This window comes from Peromyscus eremicus, chromosome 11 (assembly GCF_949786415.1).
Source record: "Peromyscus eremicus chromosome 11, PerEre_H2_v1, whole genome shotgun sequence".
NCBI classification, from domain to species: Eukaryota; Metazoa; Chordata; class Mammalia; order Rodentia; family Cricetidae; genus Peromyscus; species Peromyscus eremicus.
Window position 1 is genome coordinate 47,425,553 of NC_081427.1, and position 16,241 is coordinate 47,441,793.

General features: G+C 40.9%; 1 protein-coding gene across 2 annotated transcripts in view; it reads left to right on the forward strand.

Annotated features, from left to right (window-relative positions):
- The window catches only part of Rnf180 (ring finger protein 180), a 171,921-nt gene that overhangs the window by 28,037 nt on the left and 127,643 nt on the right, over nucleotides 1-16,241 (forward strand). The window contains exons 1-3 of one of the 2 annotated variants that reach the window (XM_059276125.1): nucleotides 5,011-5,045; nucleotides 10,755-10,850; nucleotides 12,420-13,382. In XM_059276125.1, coding sequence (XP_059132108.1) covers nucleotides 10,803-10,850; nucleotides 12,420-13,382 — 1,011 coding nt within the window. In that variant the 5' untranslated portion in view covers nucleotides 5,011-5,045; nucleotides 10,755-10,802. Of the gene's footprint in view, nucleotides 1-5,010; nucleotides 5,046-10,754; nucleotides 10,851-12,419; nucleotides 13,383-16,241 lie in introns of those variants that run through there. The other variant, XM_059276124.1, reaches the window with a different exon arrangement.

Sequence of the window (16,241 nt, forward strand, 5' to 3'; positions counted from 1 at the left end):
CAGTCCCACAGCTGCTCAGACCCAACCAAGTAAACACAGAGACTTATATTGCTTACAAATTTTATGGCTGTGGCAGGCTTCTTGCTAACTGTTCTTATATCTTAAATTAATCCATTTCTATAAATTTATACCTTTCCATGTGGCTCATGGCTTACCGGCATCTTCACATGCTACTTGTCATGGCAGCGGCTAGCAGTGTCTCAGCCTTCTGCTTCCCAGAATTCTCCTCTCTCCTTGTCCCGCCTATACTTCCTGCCTGGCCACTGGCCAATCAGTGTTTTATTTATACAGACTGATATCCATAGCAATGAGGTATAGGTTAGTATATGAGGAGGTACAAGTTAGTACAGGGGGTACAGGTTAGTACAGGAGATACAGGTTAGTACATGGCCCTAGAATCTGCAGCATTTACTGCTACAGGAGAGAGCAGCAGGAAACTCATTGTCTAAGAACACAGATTCTGAAGCTGGACTGGCTGGCTGGAAATCCTTGCATTATTATTAGTATGTGACCTTGACAAGTTGCTGAAAAGTTGTTTAATTTTACTTGTTTCAGCATTCTTATCTATAACATGGAAAAATGCTTAAAGCAATTCCTGGGGCATAGTGAGCATAATTATCTGCTGCTTAATAAAAATCATCAGAACATGTACTGTAAAGCTTCATCTATGTACAGCCATGGATTGATACTTGTTCATGTGGGAACATCCAGGAATCATCTAGAGACTTAACAGTGGGTGATGGTTTCTTAGGATTATGATCAATGTTTTGTGATGAATATTGTTGTCAATTTATAAAATTGGATGAAATAATGACATTTGTATAGTGAAATGACACATGAGAGCTTCACAGCAAAGTTCCTGACATGTTAATAAATCTCCTTACCAAGTGTGTGTGGTCAGCACTTCATCCTGTGATTCGTAGATATTTTCAGGCTGACTACCATTAACTAACTTTAAAGTCAATAATCTGTTTTTATTTCTACCAGTGTGGAATTTTTATTTCATTTGTTCCTTCTTTCATTTTATCCTTTTTGCTAATATGTAAATAATCTTGAAAAGTCAGAGCAAATTCTGGGTTCTATAATGAAAAGGTGACGTCATTTGTCAATTCCAATTTGCTTTAATCTGTAGGAGGCTCTTAAGACTCATTAGTTGTACTAATCTGTGCAAGTATCACCTTCTAATGGGAAGAGCTCAAGAGCCCAGATGTCTTTCAAGTTAACTCCATTCTCCAAAGCCTCTATACTTCATACTTTCATTTTGTTTCAAAGGCCAAGTATTTTGGAGAAACTACGTTGTTGGCTTTTATTGGCTCACTTCCAATCAATTTTCCAGAAATTTTTTTTTTTTTTTTTTTGGTTTTTCGAGACAGGGTTTCTCTGTGTAGCTTTGCGCCTTTCCTGGGACTCACTTGGTAGCCCAGGCTGGCCTCGAACTCACAGAGATCTGCCTGGCTCTGCCTCCCGAGTGCTGGGATTAAAGGCGTGCGCCACCACCGCCCGGCAATTTTCCAGAATTTTTAATAAACATTAAAACTTTACTTAATGGATCATGGCCCTTACAGAAGCAAATTGTTAATTTCAATTTTTAAACGAAAACTTTCTAACAGTATAGAAAAGTGAAAGCATGTTTACCGTTATCTGTGTACATTTTGGTAATCTTCAGTGGAAAAAAAAACAACCTTCCAAACCAAAGTGACTGGGGTTGGTAAAGATGTCAGTGAGTGTTGGAAAGCGACAGGCCAGTGCCAAGCAGGTGTCTTCATTCATTCATCCATTCATTCATTCAGAATGTTTGTATCCACTGTGTTTCAGGCACTGCTGTGTGATCTGAGGGTGCAATGACTGCTAAGTACACAGTCCATGCAGTTTACCACTCAGTGAGATTTGGACCTCGTAACTAAAGAAAGAAAGTACGCTACTTTAACATTTATATTAAGAATTTTCTGGAAAATTTTGTTCCCAGCATGAATAAAATAAAATTATACCTCAGTTGTTAGGATATGGAGAAAATAAAATTACAGTCATCTTTCATATCTCTGGGAGATTAGTTTCTGGACCCTATACAAATACCAAAATGTACAGATGCTCACAGCCCATATACCTGTTTGCACATAACCTTGTGCATCTTCTTGTATACTTTAAATCATCTCTGGCTTGCTTCTAATATTCAATATAATTTAAACTATGTAAACAGTCATCATATGACATTTTAAGGAATAAATTACTGTACTTGTTGATGCATTTTTTTATGGTTCATTGGATCTATGAATTTGGACACCGTCTATGCAGAGAATAATTTATTTAGAAAATAATAATGTACTCGGGAATGTACTTAGAGATGAATTTTTCTATCTGGAATAATATATTTATGATGAGGCAATCCTATAGATACTAACAGGAAACCGGGAGTATTTAAAATGTAGAACAAAGTAAACATTTAAACAACTGCAAACCTCTTTTTGGGGGGTTTTTTGTTTTTTTGTTTTTGTTTTTGCTTGTGTATTTCGCCTATGACAGTAGCTTTCTCAAACTTCTGACTGAAATATTTTGGAATTGTAGAGGATTCTCAGATTTATGATTTTTTCAATCATCTTAAATGACGTGACTTAGAGAGATGCTGCTAACTATGACTGGACCATCACTGCATAGTGTTCATGATCAGAATTTAAAGTGCTGGAAAAGGCCGGATACAGGCACACAAAACCAGATTCAAACACTATTCAAGATTCTTAACTTCCCTTCACAGAGAGTCATCAAACACGTTTACTTTACAGTCATTAGGTTTGGAAAGAAGTGAATAAATGCTCAGGCATCCAGGTGCCTCTGATGCTGGTGACATGGGGACTATGTCCAGGGAAACAGTGTTCTGGGGTAGCCCTTAAGCAGACTTCTGATCTTGACCCAAATTATTTTCCTGAGTGCCACTTGTATTTTCTCTAGAATTTGCTGGAGGTTGTTGTCCAAGGACTACAGAACGTCACACCCACAGATACCTTGAATTAAAGTTTGAAGCACTAGAATTATCAGTGACTAAACAATGCTACAATTTTTTTCCTGGGGGCGGGGTGGTACACCTGGTTGTTAGGATTCTGTTTTCTCCTCCAGCTGCATGACTGCAGATGTGCAGTTCAGTAGCTTAGCCAGGGGTCTTAAGTCATCCATGCGCTGTGTGATTACATAATGTGCATGTGGTCATGCAATCTGCACATGTGTGGCGTAGCTCCATAAGCCCATATGCGCGTGTGCAGGGAAATCCTTAAAAAGCCTGTCACAGACTCCTCCCCTCTCTTCGGCTCTCTGCTCCTCCCCCCTCTCTCTCCCTTCTCCTCACATGTCTCTTCCACAGGCCTGGCCACTCTCTTCTGCCCCCCACCCCCCATAAATCTCTGATACTGGGTTTTGTGATACCTCTTGACTTTTCTCACATGATAACAGTGCCAAGTATTTAAAACCAACACTGGTAGCTTCTATAATTGTATTATGTTATGAGTGTAAGGAAAAGGATTCAAATGTGTTTTCTTATTTTTATATAGTTTGCTTGATATTGAATGAACAAGTAAGGGACACACTGTGACTTGAAGTGCTTCTAAATAAAATTCAAGATGTGTTTTCTTGAGATATTTGAAAAAAACCTACAGGGCTTTCTGCCCACAGTGGTTTTAGCTTGTGACCCACTAGCCTGGTGTGGAAGGGCTGCAGTTCTGGACTGCAGTTCTGCAAACCTTAGGGGCTGTAAAGTTAGAGAACTTTGCCAACTCCATGACGTCTCAACATTTTTGTCTTTGGGGCTGGATCAGCTACTCCCAGCCTCTGAAATTTCCTTCTCTGTCTCTTTGCTATGTATGAGAAGTTGGTTCCAGGATCCCACATAGATACCGTGCTCTACAGGTACTTATAGTCCGTATGTACAATGGCATAGTATTTGCATATAACCTGTCTCTATCCCCCTGTGTATGAGATCATCTCTCAAATTAGTTCTCAGTGGTCCTAATTTCATTGCTTTGTAGGTTTTGCTCTCTTGTAGCTGAATTCTTGGTTGTCTTTGAAACATTCTAATTGTTGAAGGAAGAAGTTACTTGCTTATTGTTTATTTATTGAGTGTGACAGCAAAGTGTGCCATGTGAGTGGGAGTGTTCAGCAGATGCTCCTCATATCATGGCAGACAGTAGACAGAGAAGAGGACTGGCTGGAACCTTCAAAGTTATGCCCCTAGGGACCCACTTCCTCCAGAAGTTCCTCCTCAAGTTTCCAGAGCCTCCTCCAAAAGCACCACCTGCTGGGTGCCAAGGTTTAACATAGGAACCTTGGTGCTTTTTGTGCCCACCTCAATCCAGGCTCTTTTCAAACATCAAATACAACCATTCCTTCCCATTAACTCCAAAGTCCTAAGGCAGTTCACCTCCACTTCAGACTTGGAAAGCCCAGTCTCAGGTAAATCAAATGTAGATGAGATTAGAGCACAAGCTCCTCCAGATGGGAGCCCGTGAGATCAGAATAAGCACTGTGCTTCTGAAATACAATGGCCAGGCAGGCATAGGGAAGATAGTCTCATTTGAAAAGGAGAAAACAGGATAGCTGGTCCCAAGTAGGTATGAAATCCAACAGGGCTTGGGGGTACTGCATTTTACAGGGGAACACTACATTCTCTGACCCTATTCTGTGCAGGGGAGGATCCAGAAGCCTCTGCGGCCCTGCTCTGAAGGCTTGTCTGGATGACTCCATGTCTGCAGGGTTAGATACAGAAACCTCTGAACCCCTGCCTGATGACTTACCTAGGTTTTGCCGGTGCAGCAGCTCTTTCAGATTCAAGTCTTCCTGTCGGCAGCTCTCCTGGAGTTGTGTGCTAATAGCTTTCTATATTTGTGTCTGTGGTCTCAAGAGTGGCCCCACTCCCATAGATTCAGTCTATGATGACTCCACCCCCATGCCAAATTCTTGGAATGCTCCCATGCAGTTGGCTACATCCTTTGGAATCTAGGTAGAGAGGCTACATTCTTTGAAATCTAGGTGGAGAAAGCCTTGCTACATAGCTCTTGGATTCTGTGAGTAGCAGACAAATACCACCGAAATTTACAACTTTCAGACTAGCAATCTGGGCTGCACAAAGACTGTAGACCTTGTACCAGAATGCAGGGAGCAGAGACTCAACAATGGCAGAAGCTTGGGTATTTCAGGTGTCATTCTGGATACCTCCTCAAGGTCCTAGCTTGTCTTGAAAACTCTGGAACGGCCTTCAGCATCATTCTCTCTTTGTGTGCTCAAGAGGAAAGCCCATTTTCCATCCTTCCATATTAGTTTCCTTAGAAAAGGTCACTTAGTCTCACTGGTTGGGTCTGGGAGTCTCGCAAATATTGGTGAGGCCACCGGAGTTAGTTGAACAGAAGCAACTTCATTCCATCACCACGGGGTACCAGAACTTCTAACTAGTTAGGGCTGCAGGCAGGTCAGGATCTGTACTGTGACCCCAAACAGAGGGAGTAGGTCCTTTTTAAAGCAAAAGCCACGAGTATATCTGTGGCTGGGAGGAGGAGGGCTGGGGTGATAAAAGAAATTTTTACAATTTGAGGTTAAATCCTGGACCACAGTAATTCTGGGAATTTACAACTTGTGATAATGTTCAAGCTTAACAGGGGGGTTTGTAGAAGCTTGCTTACACAAGTCTGTGGTTATTTTAACACAGTTCTTGGCACAGCTAGTGTCCTCCCTGTGGCTGAGAATATAGGGCAAGGCTCAAGCAATAGAGGAAGCTGGGTAAGTGGGCTCATGTTCAGACTTTCTCTGGGCCTTTAACCTCAGAGATTCCTTGCCTGTCTGTCATTTCCCTTTCAGTGCATTTTCAGTGCATGCAGTTGGAAGAAGCCTTGCAGCATCTTGAATGCTTTGCTGCTTACATACCTTCCTTTATTTTCTCCTGTCAAATATCCCAGTTTGTCACACTTACATTCTGCCTTGCCTAAAGATGGACTCGGGTCAGCCAGATTCTTTGGCATTTTTTTCCCCAAAGAAAGCTGTAGCTAGAGTTTTCCTGCCTGGCCCACAGTCAGGACAAATCTCTTTCACCTGCCAGTCCCACAGCCGCTCAGACCCAACCAAGTAAACACAGAGACTTATACTGGTTACAAACTGTATGCCCTTGGCAGGCTTCTTGCTAACTGTTCTTACAGCTTAAATTAATCCATTTCTATAAATCTATACCTTGCCACATGGCTCGTGGCTTACCGGCATCTTCACATGCTGTTTGTCATCGTGGTGGCTGGCAGTGTCTCCCTGACTCAGCCTTCCACTTCCCAGCTTTATTCTCCTCCTTGTCTCGCCTACACTTCCTGCCTAGCCAACGGCCAATCAGTGTTTTATTGACCAATCAGCAACACATTTGCCATACAGAACATCCCACAGCAGAAAGCTTTTGGTAGTACTTGTTTGGGTTTTAATTTTTTAAAAAAAAGGCCTATTTTAGCTTCAGGTACTATCCTCCTACCTCAGACTCCCTAGTGCTGGGTTTCCAGGCACTCACCACCACGCCTAAATGACAAAAAAATAACCAATTGCTCCAATTTCCAATCATCTTTACTCCTTGTTCCTCATTTTGGCCTGAGACCCAAGACCTGCATTTCTACCCATGTATGATTACTACTACTTAACCCTAAGAGGCGTTGGACCTTCCTGCAGTTCCTCTCCTTCTGTGCCTTTTCCAGAGCTGCCCTTACCAGTTCATTCTTAGCAATCTAGACTTCTCCCAGCATGCCCTTGAAAACCATTCCAGCCTCTACCCATTACCCAGCTACAAAGCCCGGTTTATGTTTGTTAATAGCTAGACCGTGCTTGTCTGGTGCCAGTTTTCAACCTTGCTCTGTTTTGTGCCATTAGATAAAACACAACACAGATATGTTGTAACTTAAAAAGGATTTTAGTATTTTAATTATGTGTACATATGTGTCTGAGTATTAGTATGTGCATGCCAATGTAGGTGCCCACTGAGGCCAAAGCCATCAACTCCCCTGGAACGAGAGTTACAGGCAGTTGTGAGCTGCCTAACATGGGTGTTGGGAGTCAAACTCAAGCCCTCTGAAAGAGCTGTATCTACTGTTCACTGTGGAGCCATCTCTCCAGCCCAGAGACTTGGTAACTTAAGAGGGAGAAAAATCTTACCTCTTAACATTGTTGAAGCTAGAAAATACAGTATGCAGGTCCTAAGTATTTTCCTTCCTTCTACTGAAACCTTCTATAATTATCTGAAATTTCTGTCAGATTTTAATTTTAAAATCTAAAATTTTCAGAAGGGTAGTTTAGGTCAGGCCCCTAATGGGCACTAGTGAAAAGACCTATATTCGTCTATCATATATACTCATCCGTGTACAGACCAGCACCAAAGTACACACCCTTCTGCCCAGGTCTCCAGATCCATTGGTAAATTTGTTTAGAGGTTTGGTCTCAAATATAGTTTTGACAGAATCCTTGAGAGAACCTGATTTCTCCAAACATTTTTTTTTGTTTGAATAGTGTTTGTTCATTATTATGTATTTTCACCTGGATAATAATAGTTCCTTATTCCCCAAGGTGCATGTACAAAAAGCAGCTATTTTTTGCTATCAGAATTATTTTGTAGTAACTGCAAAGTGGTTAACTTTGATTTTAGCTAATGAGGAAGATAGAGAACAATTTGCTTTTAAATTTAATCAAGTAGTTAATTTAATTAATAAGTCTTGTTGGGAACCAGGCTAGTCTTAGACTCAGCCCTGCCTCTTCTGCCTCCTGAATTCTGGGATTACAGGCACAAGTCACCACACCCAGCTTGCAAATGTTCTGGTCACTACTTTTGGCGATTAATTTTACCTTTTTTGCTTGTTTTGATCAGTTTTTAACTACAGTATAGTGTTTGTACTCAAATGAACATTTCTATTAACCTAACCAATGCATACTCACTTAACTATCCCCATCACAAGATATATGGAATTCTTTAACCATGTCTTTACTTTTTGCCAAACAGTATTTATTGACCATCTTTCTTACAGATAAAACACATCTACACACCGGTCTCATTTGCTGGGGGCGTGGTTCCCAGGGAAGACAGGGCTTAGTCCTGGGAGCTGTTCTTTTGCCTGACTGCAAACTATTCCTCATTTCTTCAGGGCCTTAACCAGCTCTCTCTCCTTGTATGCCGCCCTGTTTCTTTCTGACCTAAATGCTCTTCTTACCTGGAGACAGATAAATTTCTGCTGAACCCCTATTAGTTCTGTCAGGACCCCTGTTTACTTCTTATTTCCGCTGCTGTGGTAGACCGTCCCCTGTTCCCATGTGTTTTGCACATCACTGTAGTGTGCTGTATATTCTCTCATTAGTCTCGGGAGTGCTCCCCAATTTCAGGTCCATTGGAAGTCCTCCATCTATACATCTAGTTTAGTTATCAATTTAAGAAATGCTCTACCTTTTCTGTATTACGTGGCATGGTAGGAGGATAGATTAGGATGTGTACTAACTGTACAGTATTACAACCAATAGTTACCTTCTTGTCTGCCTGTGTTTCCCTATGTCATGTGTCAAGAAAAGGAGTCCGTAAGCCAGTTTCTATTTTCTTAGCATTCTTTTGAGGTGATATTAGGGAGCCACAAGGGAGAGAGCTGGAGACCGTCCCTACCATGGCCTCCCCTTTCCTAACTTTTCTTCCACTTAGCAGTGGCCTCTTCATAGTTCATGCACTTGACTGACACTGTTCCACTGTTCTCGTCATTGACATGGAAAGCTGGGAACATTGTCTTCTGCTAGCTGAGTTGGAGTTTGGACATCTGGGTTGATGTTTCCTTAGGCAGCTGAAACACTTTCCAGAAGACTTTCTAGCTCCCATTGAAATTATTTTAAACCTCTGTTATAAGATTAAGATATTAGAATAGAAAATAGTTCAAAATCTTTTATTATTTCCTTATTATGTCTTTTACCTAATACCTAGAATATTAAAATTTTACATTTTAATGAGATAATAGTATGTTTTGATTATATGTGTGTGTGTGTGTGTGTGTGTGTGTGTGTGTGTGTGTGTGTGTTGCATAATATTTAAATCAGGTTAAATATATCTGACCCCTCAAACTTTCATTATTTATTATAGTAAAAACTTTCACAATTTTTTTCTCCTTTTTGAAATGTATAGTATTTTACTGTTAACCCCTATTTCCTGTACTGTGTGACAGCACACCAGAATTGCTTGCTTTTACTATTTGTGAGTATTCCTTGATCAGGGATTATTACTGATTGTAATTGATAGTACATGAAATACTGTTGTGTACAACATTAAAAATAATGAAATGTGGTCTAACATGGACAACGCCTCATGTCCCTTTACCCTTTTAATTTACATTGTCAGGTCATTGTTTTGTTTGTTCATCTGAAGGAAACTAGACTGAGCTGTCTTCCCTCTAGCTCTTACCAATGTATAAATAAATTGCACCACAGTGTTTTGTCCACACATACTGAGATCTAATGGTAGAAGAGAAAAGTAATTGTAGGGCCCCGGTGAGTTTGGCTTGGGAAATTATACATAAATTATTCTGGATGGTCTTGGTTCCAAGTCACACCCTAAAGTAGATGATTTAGTGAAGTGCATTTTGGGATAGTCAACCCCACTACTTTCACCTATCAGTATGATACAGTTAATAGGTGGGTAGACACCTCCTTGTTCGTTATTTTGTTAACCTGACCAGAGTGACAGTTGTGTTATTTCATAGGAAATCTAAGAGAGAAAGCACTGCAATTTGGTAATTGTGGAACTATTCAGTGCAAAATCTGCCCCTGAGAAATGGTGTGTGGGTGGGAGCCTGTACTTTCTATGTTCCTCTGAGCCAGCACCTTCATGGCCTTTCACAGAGTGAGAGATAGCCCCCGGAGAGTCCTTAGATCCCTTGTGGTCATCTAGCAGTAATTTACAGGAGAGAAGCTGGGGCTCAGAAACATACATTTCCTAGCCTGAAGTCACATACCTCATCAACACAGATCTTCACCCTGCTCTGCCCACCATTTTTCTGACATGATGGGAAGCCATTATGTCTCAGTTATTTATCACACTCTCCGTGGCTACTTTAGACCTCTGTTTAAATTTTTGTTGCTCCTTGTACAGGATGTGCTTTTGTGGTTACAGCCTGGGGGAACTTAACATGGCCTATCCACGGAGATTCTTCTGTGACCCTTTGTACTCACAGGTAAGGGTGTTCCTTTCCTGCATAAGGAAGGCACCTGTCACATGGAAGTCCTACAGCCTCGTTAGAGGGAATCAGGGAATCTTTCCCCAAGTTCTGAAGACTTCAGGGCAAAGACAGGAAGAAAGCCAGAGACCTCCTGCTTCTGCTGGTTTTCAGCATGTCAGATTCTTCAGCATCATTTCCCGTCCTGTCCATCACTGTTACTGGTGGTCAGCTAGAGGATGTACATACTTCCTTATTTATCAGCAGTAGACTCCAAATAAAATCAGATATTGAAGGTCGAAGATAGTTCCTACAAACAACCCTATTTAATCTCACACAGAGAAATAAAAATGGGGCACTGGATATGCCATTCACTGACAGTTTTTGAATCACAGGTAATTATCTCCTGAAGAAGAAAATTGGTCATAGTTTTTGCTGCTGAGAGCGTGGGAAAGACGGCAGTGTATATTTGATTGCTAACTAAAATGGGGCTTTTTTTTTTTTTTAGTTTTCCTTGATAGAGAAATTGTGAAATAAATTGTGAAGTGATAATTGCTAATATTCATTTTTTTTCCATAACAGGACAGACATGAATCAGTTGATGCTCAAAACACTTGTCATCTGTGGCACATGAATATAGAAGCCCTTCCAGAGTGGATAAACTGCCTAATACACAAAGTAAGTCTCTTGGTTCCCGAGTAAGGTTAGGCATATATTGCCTTCACAATATTTTTGTGCTCTTTTTTTCTTAGATGTGTCGTTTCAGAACACGTGAATGATTATATTTCTCTTGATTGCACTCACTGGCTCCACTCCTCTTCCTGGAGCATTTCAGTGCTTTTGTGTGTGACTTTGTACCTGGTATTTCTAGTCTCTCAATGTGCTCAGAGATACTAACCTGGTTCGTTCCCCCGTTTCCATTGCTCTTTCTTGTTTTCATTGAGACATTGCTTAGCAACCTATCGGCTGCCCACCGCTGTCCATTTTCCCACTGCGTCTCTCTCCCCTCTGCCTTATATGTCTATATTATGCAGGCTCACACACACTATATTACATATCACTGGTAAATATACATAAGGATATAATGACACACAAATACATAATCATACACACATCTGTTCAAACATACCAACATTTACCTTGCTCTTTTCTCATTAATTTCTTAGGTCCTCTAATAGAATATAAAAACCGTAGAACCAGGAAATTTTATCCTTTGCTAGGTAGAATCATACCTGTTATATCTGTGAGTGAACCATCTTTGTGCATCTATCATTTATACACACATATAAAAACAGCTGGATAATCAGTGTCTCTTACTGAGTGGATGAAAATGGAGATGTTCTGCTATAAGTAATATTTAATGAAATATTGTCAGAAAAAGACATGTTTTTTAAGTGCATGTTTTAGGTATTTTACTTTGCATTGTTAAACACTTGTCTTGGAAGAGTATAAATAATATAACCTTTGGAAAACTAGAATTAAATTTCTCCACTGAGTAGCTTATGTTTTTGTTTAAAAAGTGGCACATGGTGGCTCTCACTTGAATCTCACTTGAATACATTAGGATTTCCTGGGAGCATGCTGGTGTCCTGCTCCTAAATGTCCTGAACTTCACAGAGTAGATTAGAACCCGACAGAGACCCCACTGTCTTTCTTGACAGTTTTAAAAGCAGTTCGTTAATTTCTAATCTGAGTATGGAAATACAGCATATGAGCTAGGCGATCAGTACCTCTTGGTTGCGCATAGGAAGCCATGGAGCTCTTTATTCTGTTGGCTGATAAAGTCCGTCCATTCCCCCATCCCCCCCCTCCACCCACCCACCCCATGCTTGGCATGCAAGAAGTGAATCAGAACAGACACTTTCTGTGAGATTTCACTTGCAAATGAAGCTCTGTAGACTTGATTTGCTTCCTGGTTCCATGGAGTATTTTTCTTTTCATTAGTTCACACTGTATCTGTATTCAGCCTATTGTTCAGAGACTTTCTTTAGGAATTCTTGGTCGTTCAGCTAGGCATGATTCGCAATATGCTCTCCTTCTAGTAGTTTGTAGCGGCTCGCTTATCTCTGTTTACTGGAAAGCTTGTTCCCGCTTGCTGTTCTGTCTGCTAATCAGAAAACAGAAAGCTAGCCTTTTCTGTAACATAGAAAGTGTTCATGTGATCGGCTTTTTTTTTTTTTCTTTTAAACTCATTCTCTGGTCACTTTACAATGAAAGCATTGTCTTTATTTCCTTTACTACCTGTAGGCCCAGTGGACAGTTGGGAAACTGAATTGTCCTTTCTGTGGGGCCCGATTAGGGGGCTTTAATTTTGTCAGCACTCCAAAATGTTCCTGTGGCCAGCTTGCAGCTGTACATCTCTGCAAGAGCCGGACTGATCACCAACCAGCTCAGGCAGGCCAACTAATGAGCCCGGCGTTGAAATACTTGTCACATCCCGGAGTCCAGTCAGGTTGTGATAAGGAGGCTCCGGTGACAGGTCACGGTGGCTCCGGGACCAGAAACCACGGGCTTTCAAACATGGCCCGAAACAGTAACGGCCTTGGAAGACTCACAGAAGCTCTCTGCCTGGAGGTGCGAGCGACATATTTTGAGATGAAGAATGAAAAACTGCTCTTCAAAGCATCGGATCCAAAATACCAGCCTTTTGTTCCTCAGCTCGGGACCGGCAGGTGCACTTCAAGAGCCTCTCACAGGAAGTCACACAGTTTGGACCTGAACATCCAGGAGAAGCTGACTTTGTTACCCACTTTCTATGAAATCCACAGTAAGACTACTGCCTATCCCAGGCTAAATGAAACACAGCCTGTTGACCTTTCCGGCTTAGCTTTGCCGTGTAGTAAAAGTAGCTGCTCCTTTCAAAGCCCACCCAGTTTTGATCCTGACATGCTGCTGCACAGACTTTCAGTGGCTCCACATGAGACCCAGGCACAAAGAGGCAGAGAATTTCAGTGTGGCCTAGAAGCTTCCTCCATATACTCAGATCACGCTAATGCTAACAGCCTGACATTCCTGATGGATCTGCCCTCAGCGGGGAGGAGCATGCTGGATGCCTCCGACCAAGAAGAACACCTCTCCCCTCTGGACTTCCTGCGCTCTGCCAGCTTTCCCTTGGGCACCATTAACCGCAGGCTGAATAACAGAGAGAGGAGCAAGTTGAGGACTCTAAGAAGGCAGAGGAGGAGGCATGAAAGATGGCTACAGAAGCAGGTGAGTGCTTGAAAATCAGTTTAGCAAATATAAAAACAGTATTCTAAGTCCCGGGGCTTTCAGAATGGTTGTATGCTAAAATCTCAGTTTTAAGTTTTGAGATGACATGTCTCTCTATGTACACTTAATAATGACGTAGCCCTCTTATCATTGGCGCTGTGTAGCCCTGCTCCTGTGCTTCATATATGTCCAGAGAAAGTGTCTTACAGTTTACCCCAATTCAGTGAATGCATTAGAGGTCCACTCACCTTATGATACTGAGATTGGATGGTTTGTCACAAAAGTGTTTTAAATCTATGCCACGTTTAGATTGGTTTTACCATGGTTTTATTTCAGGCTGAGTTAAAAAAATGTTTTTGCAAGTCCAATGTGGTGACAGTTCATTCACTTTTCATCACATGTATTTTAATTTAATATTCAGGAAACTGTATTCATATGCTCGTGTGGTCCAGACATGACTAACTGCTGAATGTGGAGACATATCTGAAGGGGAATTTATTCAGACTGTCATTTTGTAGCAGAGTTTGATTCCCTAGTGTTTGAACTACTTGTGTGCCCCTTACAGTATTTTCATGGTTGTGTGGATGAAAGGAGACAATAAGATTTATCTACTGTGGAAACCAATTAAAGTCAACGGAAGACAAGCTATGAAATTTGAAAGTTTGGGAGCCAGTATATTTCTGTATAAAACTATGTTTTGAAGATTCCATGTATTGTTTGCTAATTAGTAATGGATGGTACTTCTTATTAGAGTGTTCTATATTCACAGTATCCTAAGAATTAATATAAAGCTGAAGCTGCTTTGTATATTTGTTAGGTGAACTCATTATAATTTATGATCCTATTCATAGACTCAACAAAATAAAATTACTGCAGTGAGTACTCCAGCCAGATTAGCAGGATTTTCCTCTTTAGTTACGGAGCATAATTACAGATATTATCTGTTGCATTTTTGACTTGTTGCTAGTAAGAACATCCCAGTTTGGATTATTTATAAACGATAGTATTATGCTATCGAAATGAGTAATTTTTGCATCATCGCTCATGGTAAAATTCTGTGAAACTATAATAAAGATGTTTGTGGAGAAATTTATTAATGCCCAAGTAAATTGGAGATGATTATATGTTAAATGATATTCAGAAAGAATATCTTCAAAACAATGTTCAGGGCTCTGAAATAATTCTTTTGCAAATAAAGTTTTAAAAACTTGTGAAAATTATATTTGCTGTATACTGATGATATATGCAAATGATATTGCAATTTTGAGACTTGATCTAATTCTTGGGTTAGATCTTTCTGAAAACCTCAGCTGTGTCATTAATTATTTATAACAAAGTGTTACAGTTTAGAGAGGGGCAAGTGCAGAGTTAAGTATTGAATTTTTTGATAGATGAAATTATTTTTATTCATTCACATGCATAGAACTTGGCTAGTATGCCTAGCGGATTCATCAGAATTGAGCAGTCTGAGTCCGACCTGTGACCTGTCCGTGTAGAGAATAACAGCAGAATCCTAATAGGCTTAACTGGCTACATAGGTGCTACAGAAAGGCATGTGCCCAGTACATCTTCAGCAGGAAATCTGTGAATTTGTGATGTGTATACACCTTTGTTAGAGCTAGAAATCCCCATCACTATAGAAAGTCTGTCTTGCTAATTTAAGGAAAAGGTAGATCCTAGCAAGAGTTATGTCTGAGATAAAATAATGGGGTAATTTGACACATTGTCCGGGTTTAACCAACATTCATTTCATGAACATTGAATAGATACCTGCTTGAGGTAGCAGAGGCCTGGCTAGTGACTTATTGTTGTGAGGGGGAAGGAACTCAGGGATTTAGCTGGGCAAGGTAACCTTTCTACCTCTGTGTGAACTCTGACCTGGGCCCACATTCTGCCCTTCATTTTTTTTTAATGAGAAAGATAATCACATACACAAAGTAATGGTTACCATTGTTAGTAATTACAGTTTTAAAGAAGTTTTTGTTAATTGAGACAAAAGAGTACTTATTTTTCAGTCAGGTTATTAGTTTTGCTGTTGAGGTTTTGGAGACTATCACTGGCACTTTGATTGGGATTGCACTGAGTCTGTAGATCACTGAGAGTTTACTCTCCATTTCTCTAGGTGTTACAGGCATGTGACAGTTCACTCTCCATTGTTCTAGGTGTTACAGGCATTCTGACAGGTCACTCTCCATTGTTGTAGGTGTTACAGGCATTCTGACAGTTCACTCTCCATTGTTGTAGGTGTTACAGGCATTCTGACAGTTCACTCTCCATTGCTCTAGGAGTTACAGGCATTCTGACATTCTTCTCCACTGCTCTAGGTGTTACAGGCATTCTGACAGGTCACTCTCCATTGCTCTAGGTGTTACAGGCATTCTGACAGGTCACTCTCCATTGTTCTAGGTATTACAGACATTCTGACAGTTCACTCTCCATTGTTCTAGGTGTTACAGGCATTCTGACAGGTCACTCTCCATTGTTCTAGGTGTTACAGGCGTTCTGACAGTTCCTCTCCATTGTTCTGGGTATTACAGACATTCTGACAATTCACTCTCCATTGTTCTAGGTGTTACAGGCATTCTGACAGTTCCTCTCCACTGCTCTGGGTGTTACAGGCATTCTGACAGGTCACTCTCCATTGTTCTAGGTGTTACAGGCATTCTGACAGGTCACTCTCCATTGTTCTAGGTGTTACAGGCATTCTGACAGGTCACTCTCCATTGTTCTAGGTGTTACAGGCATTCTGACAGTTCCTCTCCACTGCTCTAGGTGTTACAGGCGTTCTGACAGTTCCTCTCCATTGTTCTAGGTATTACAAACATTCTGACAGGTCACTCTCCATTGTTCTAGGTATTA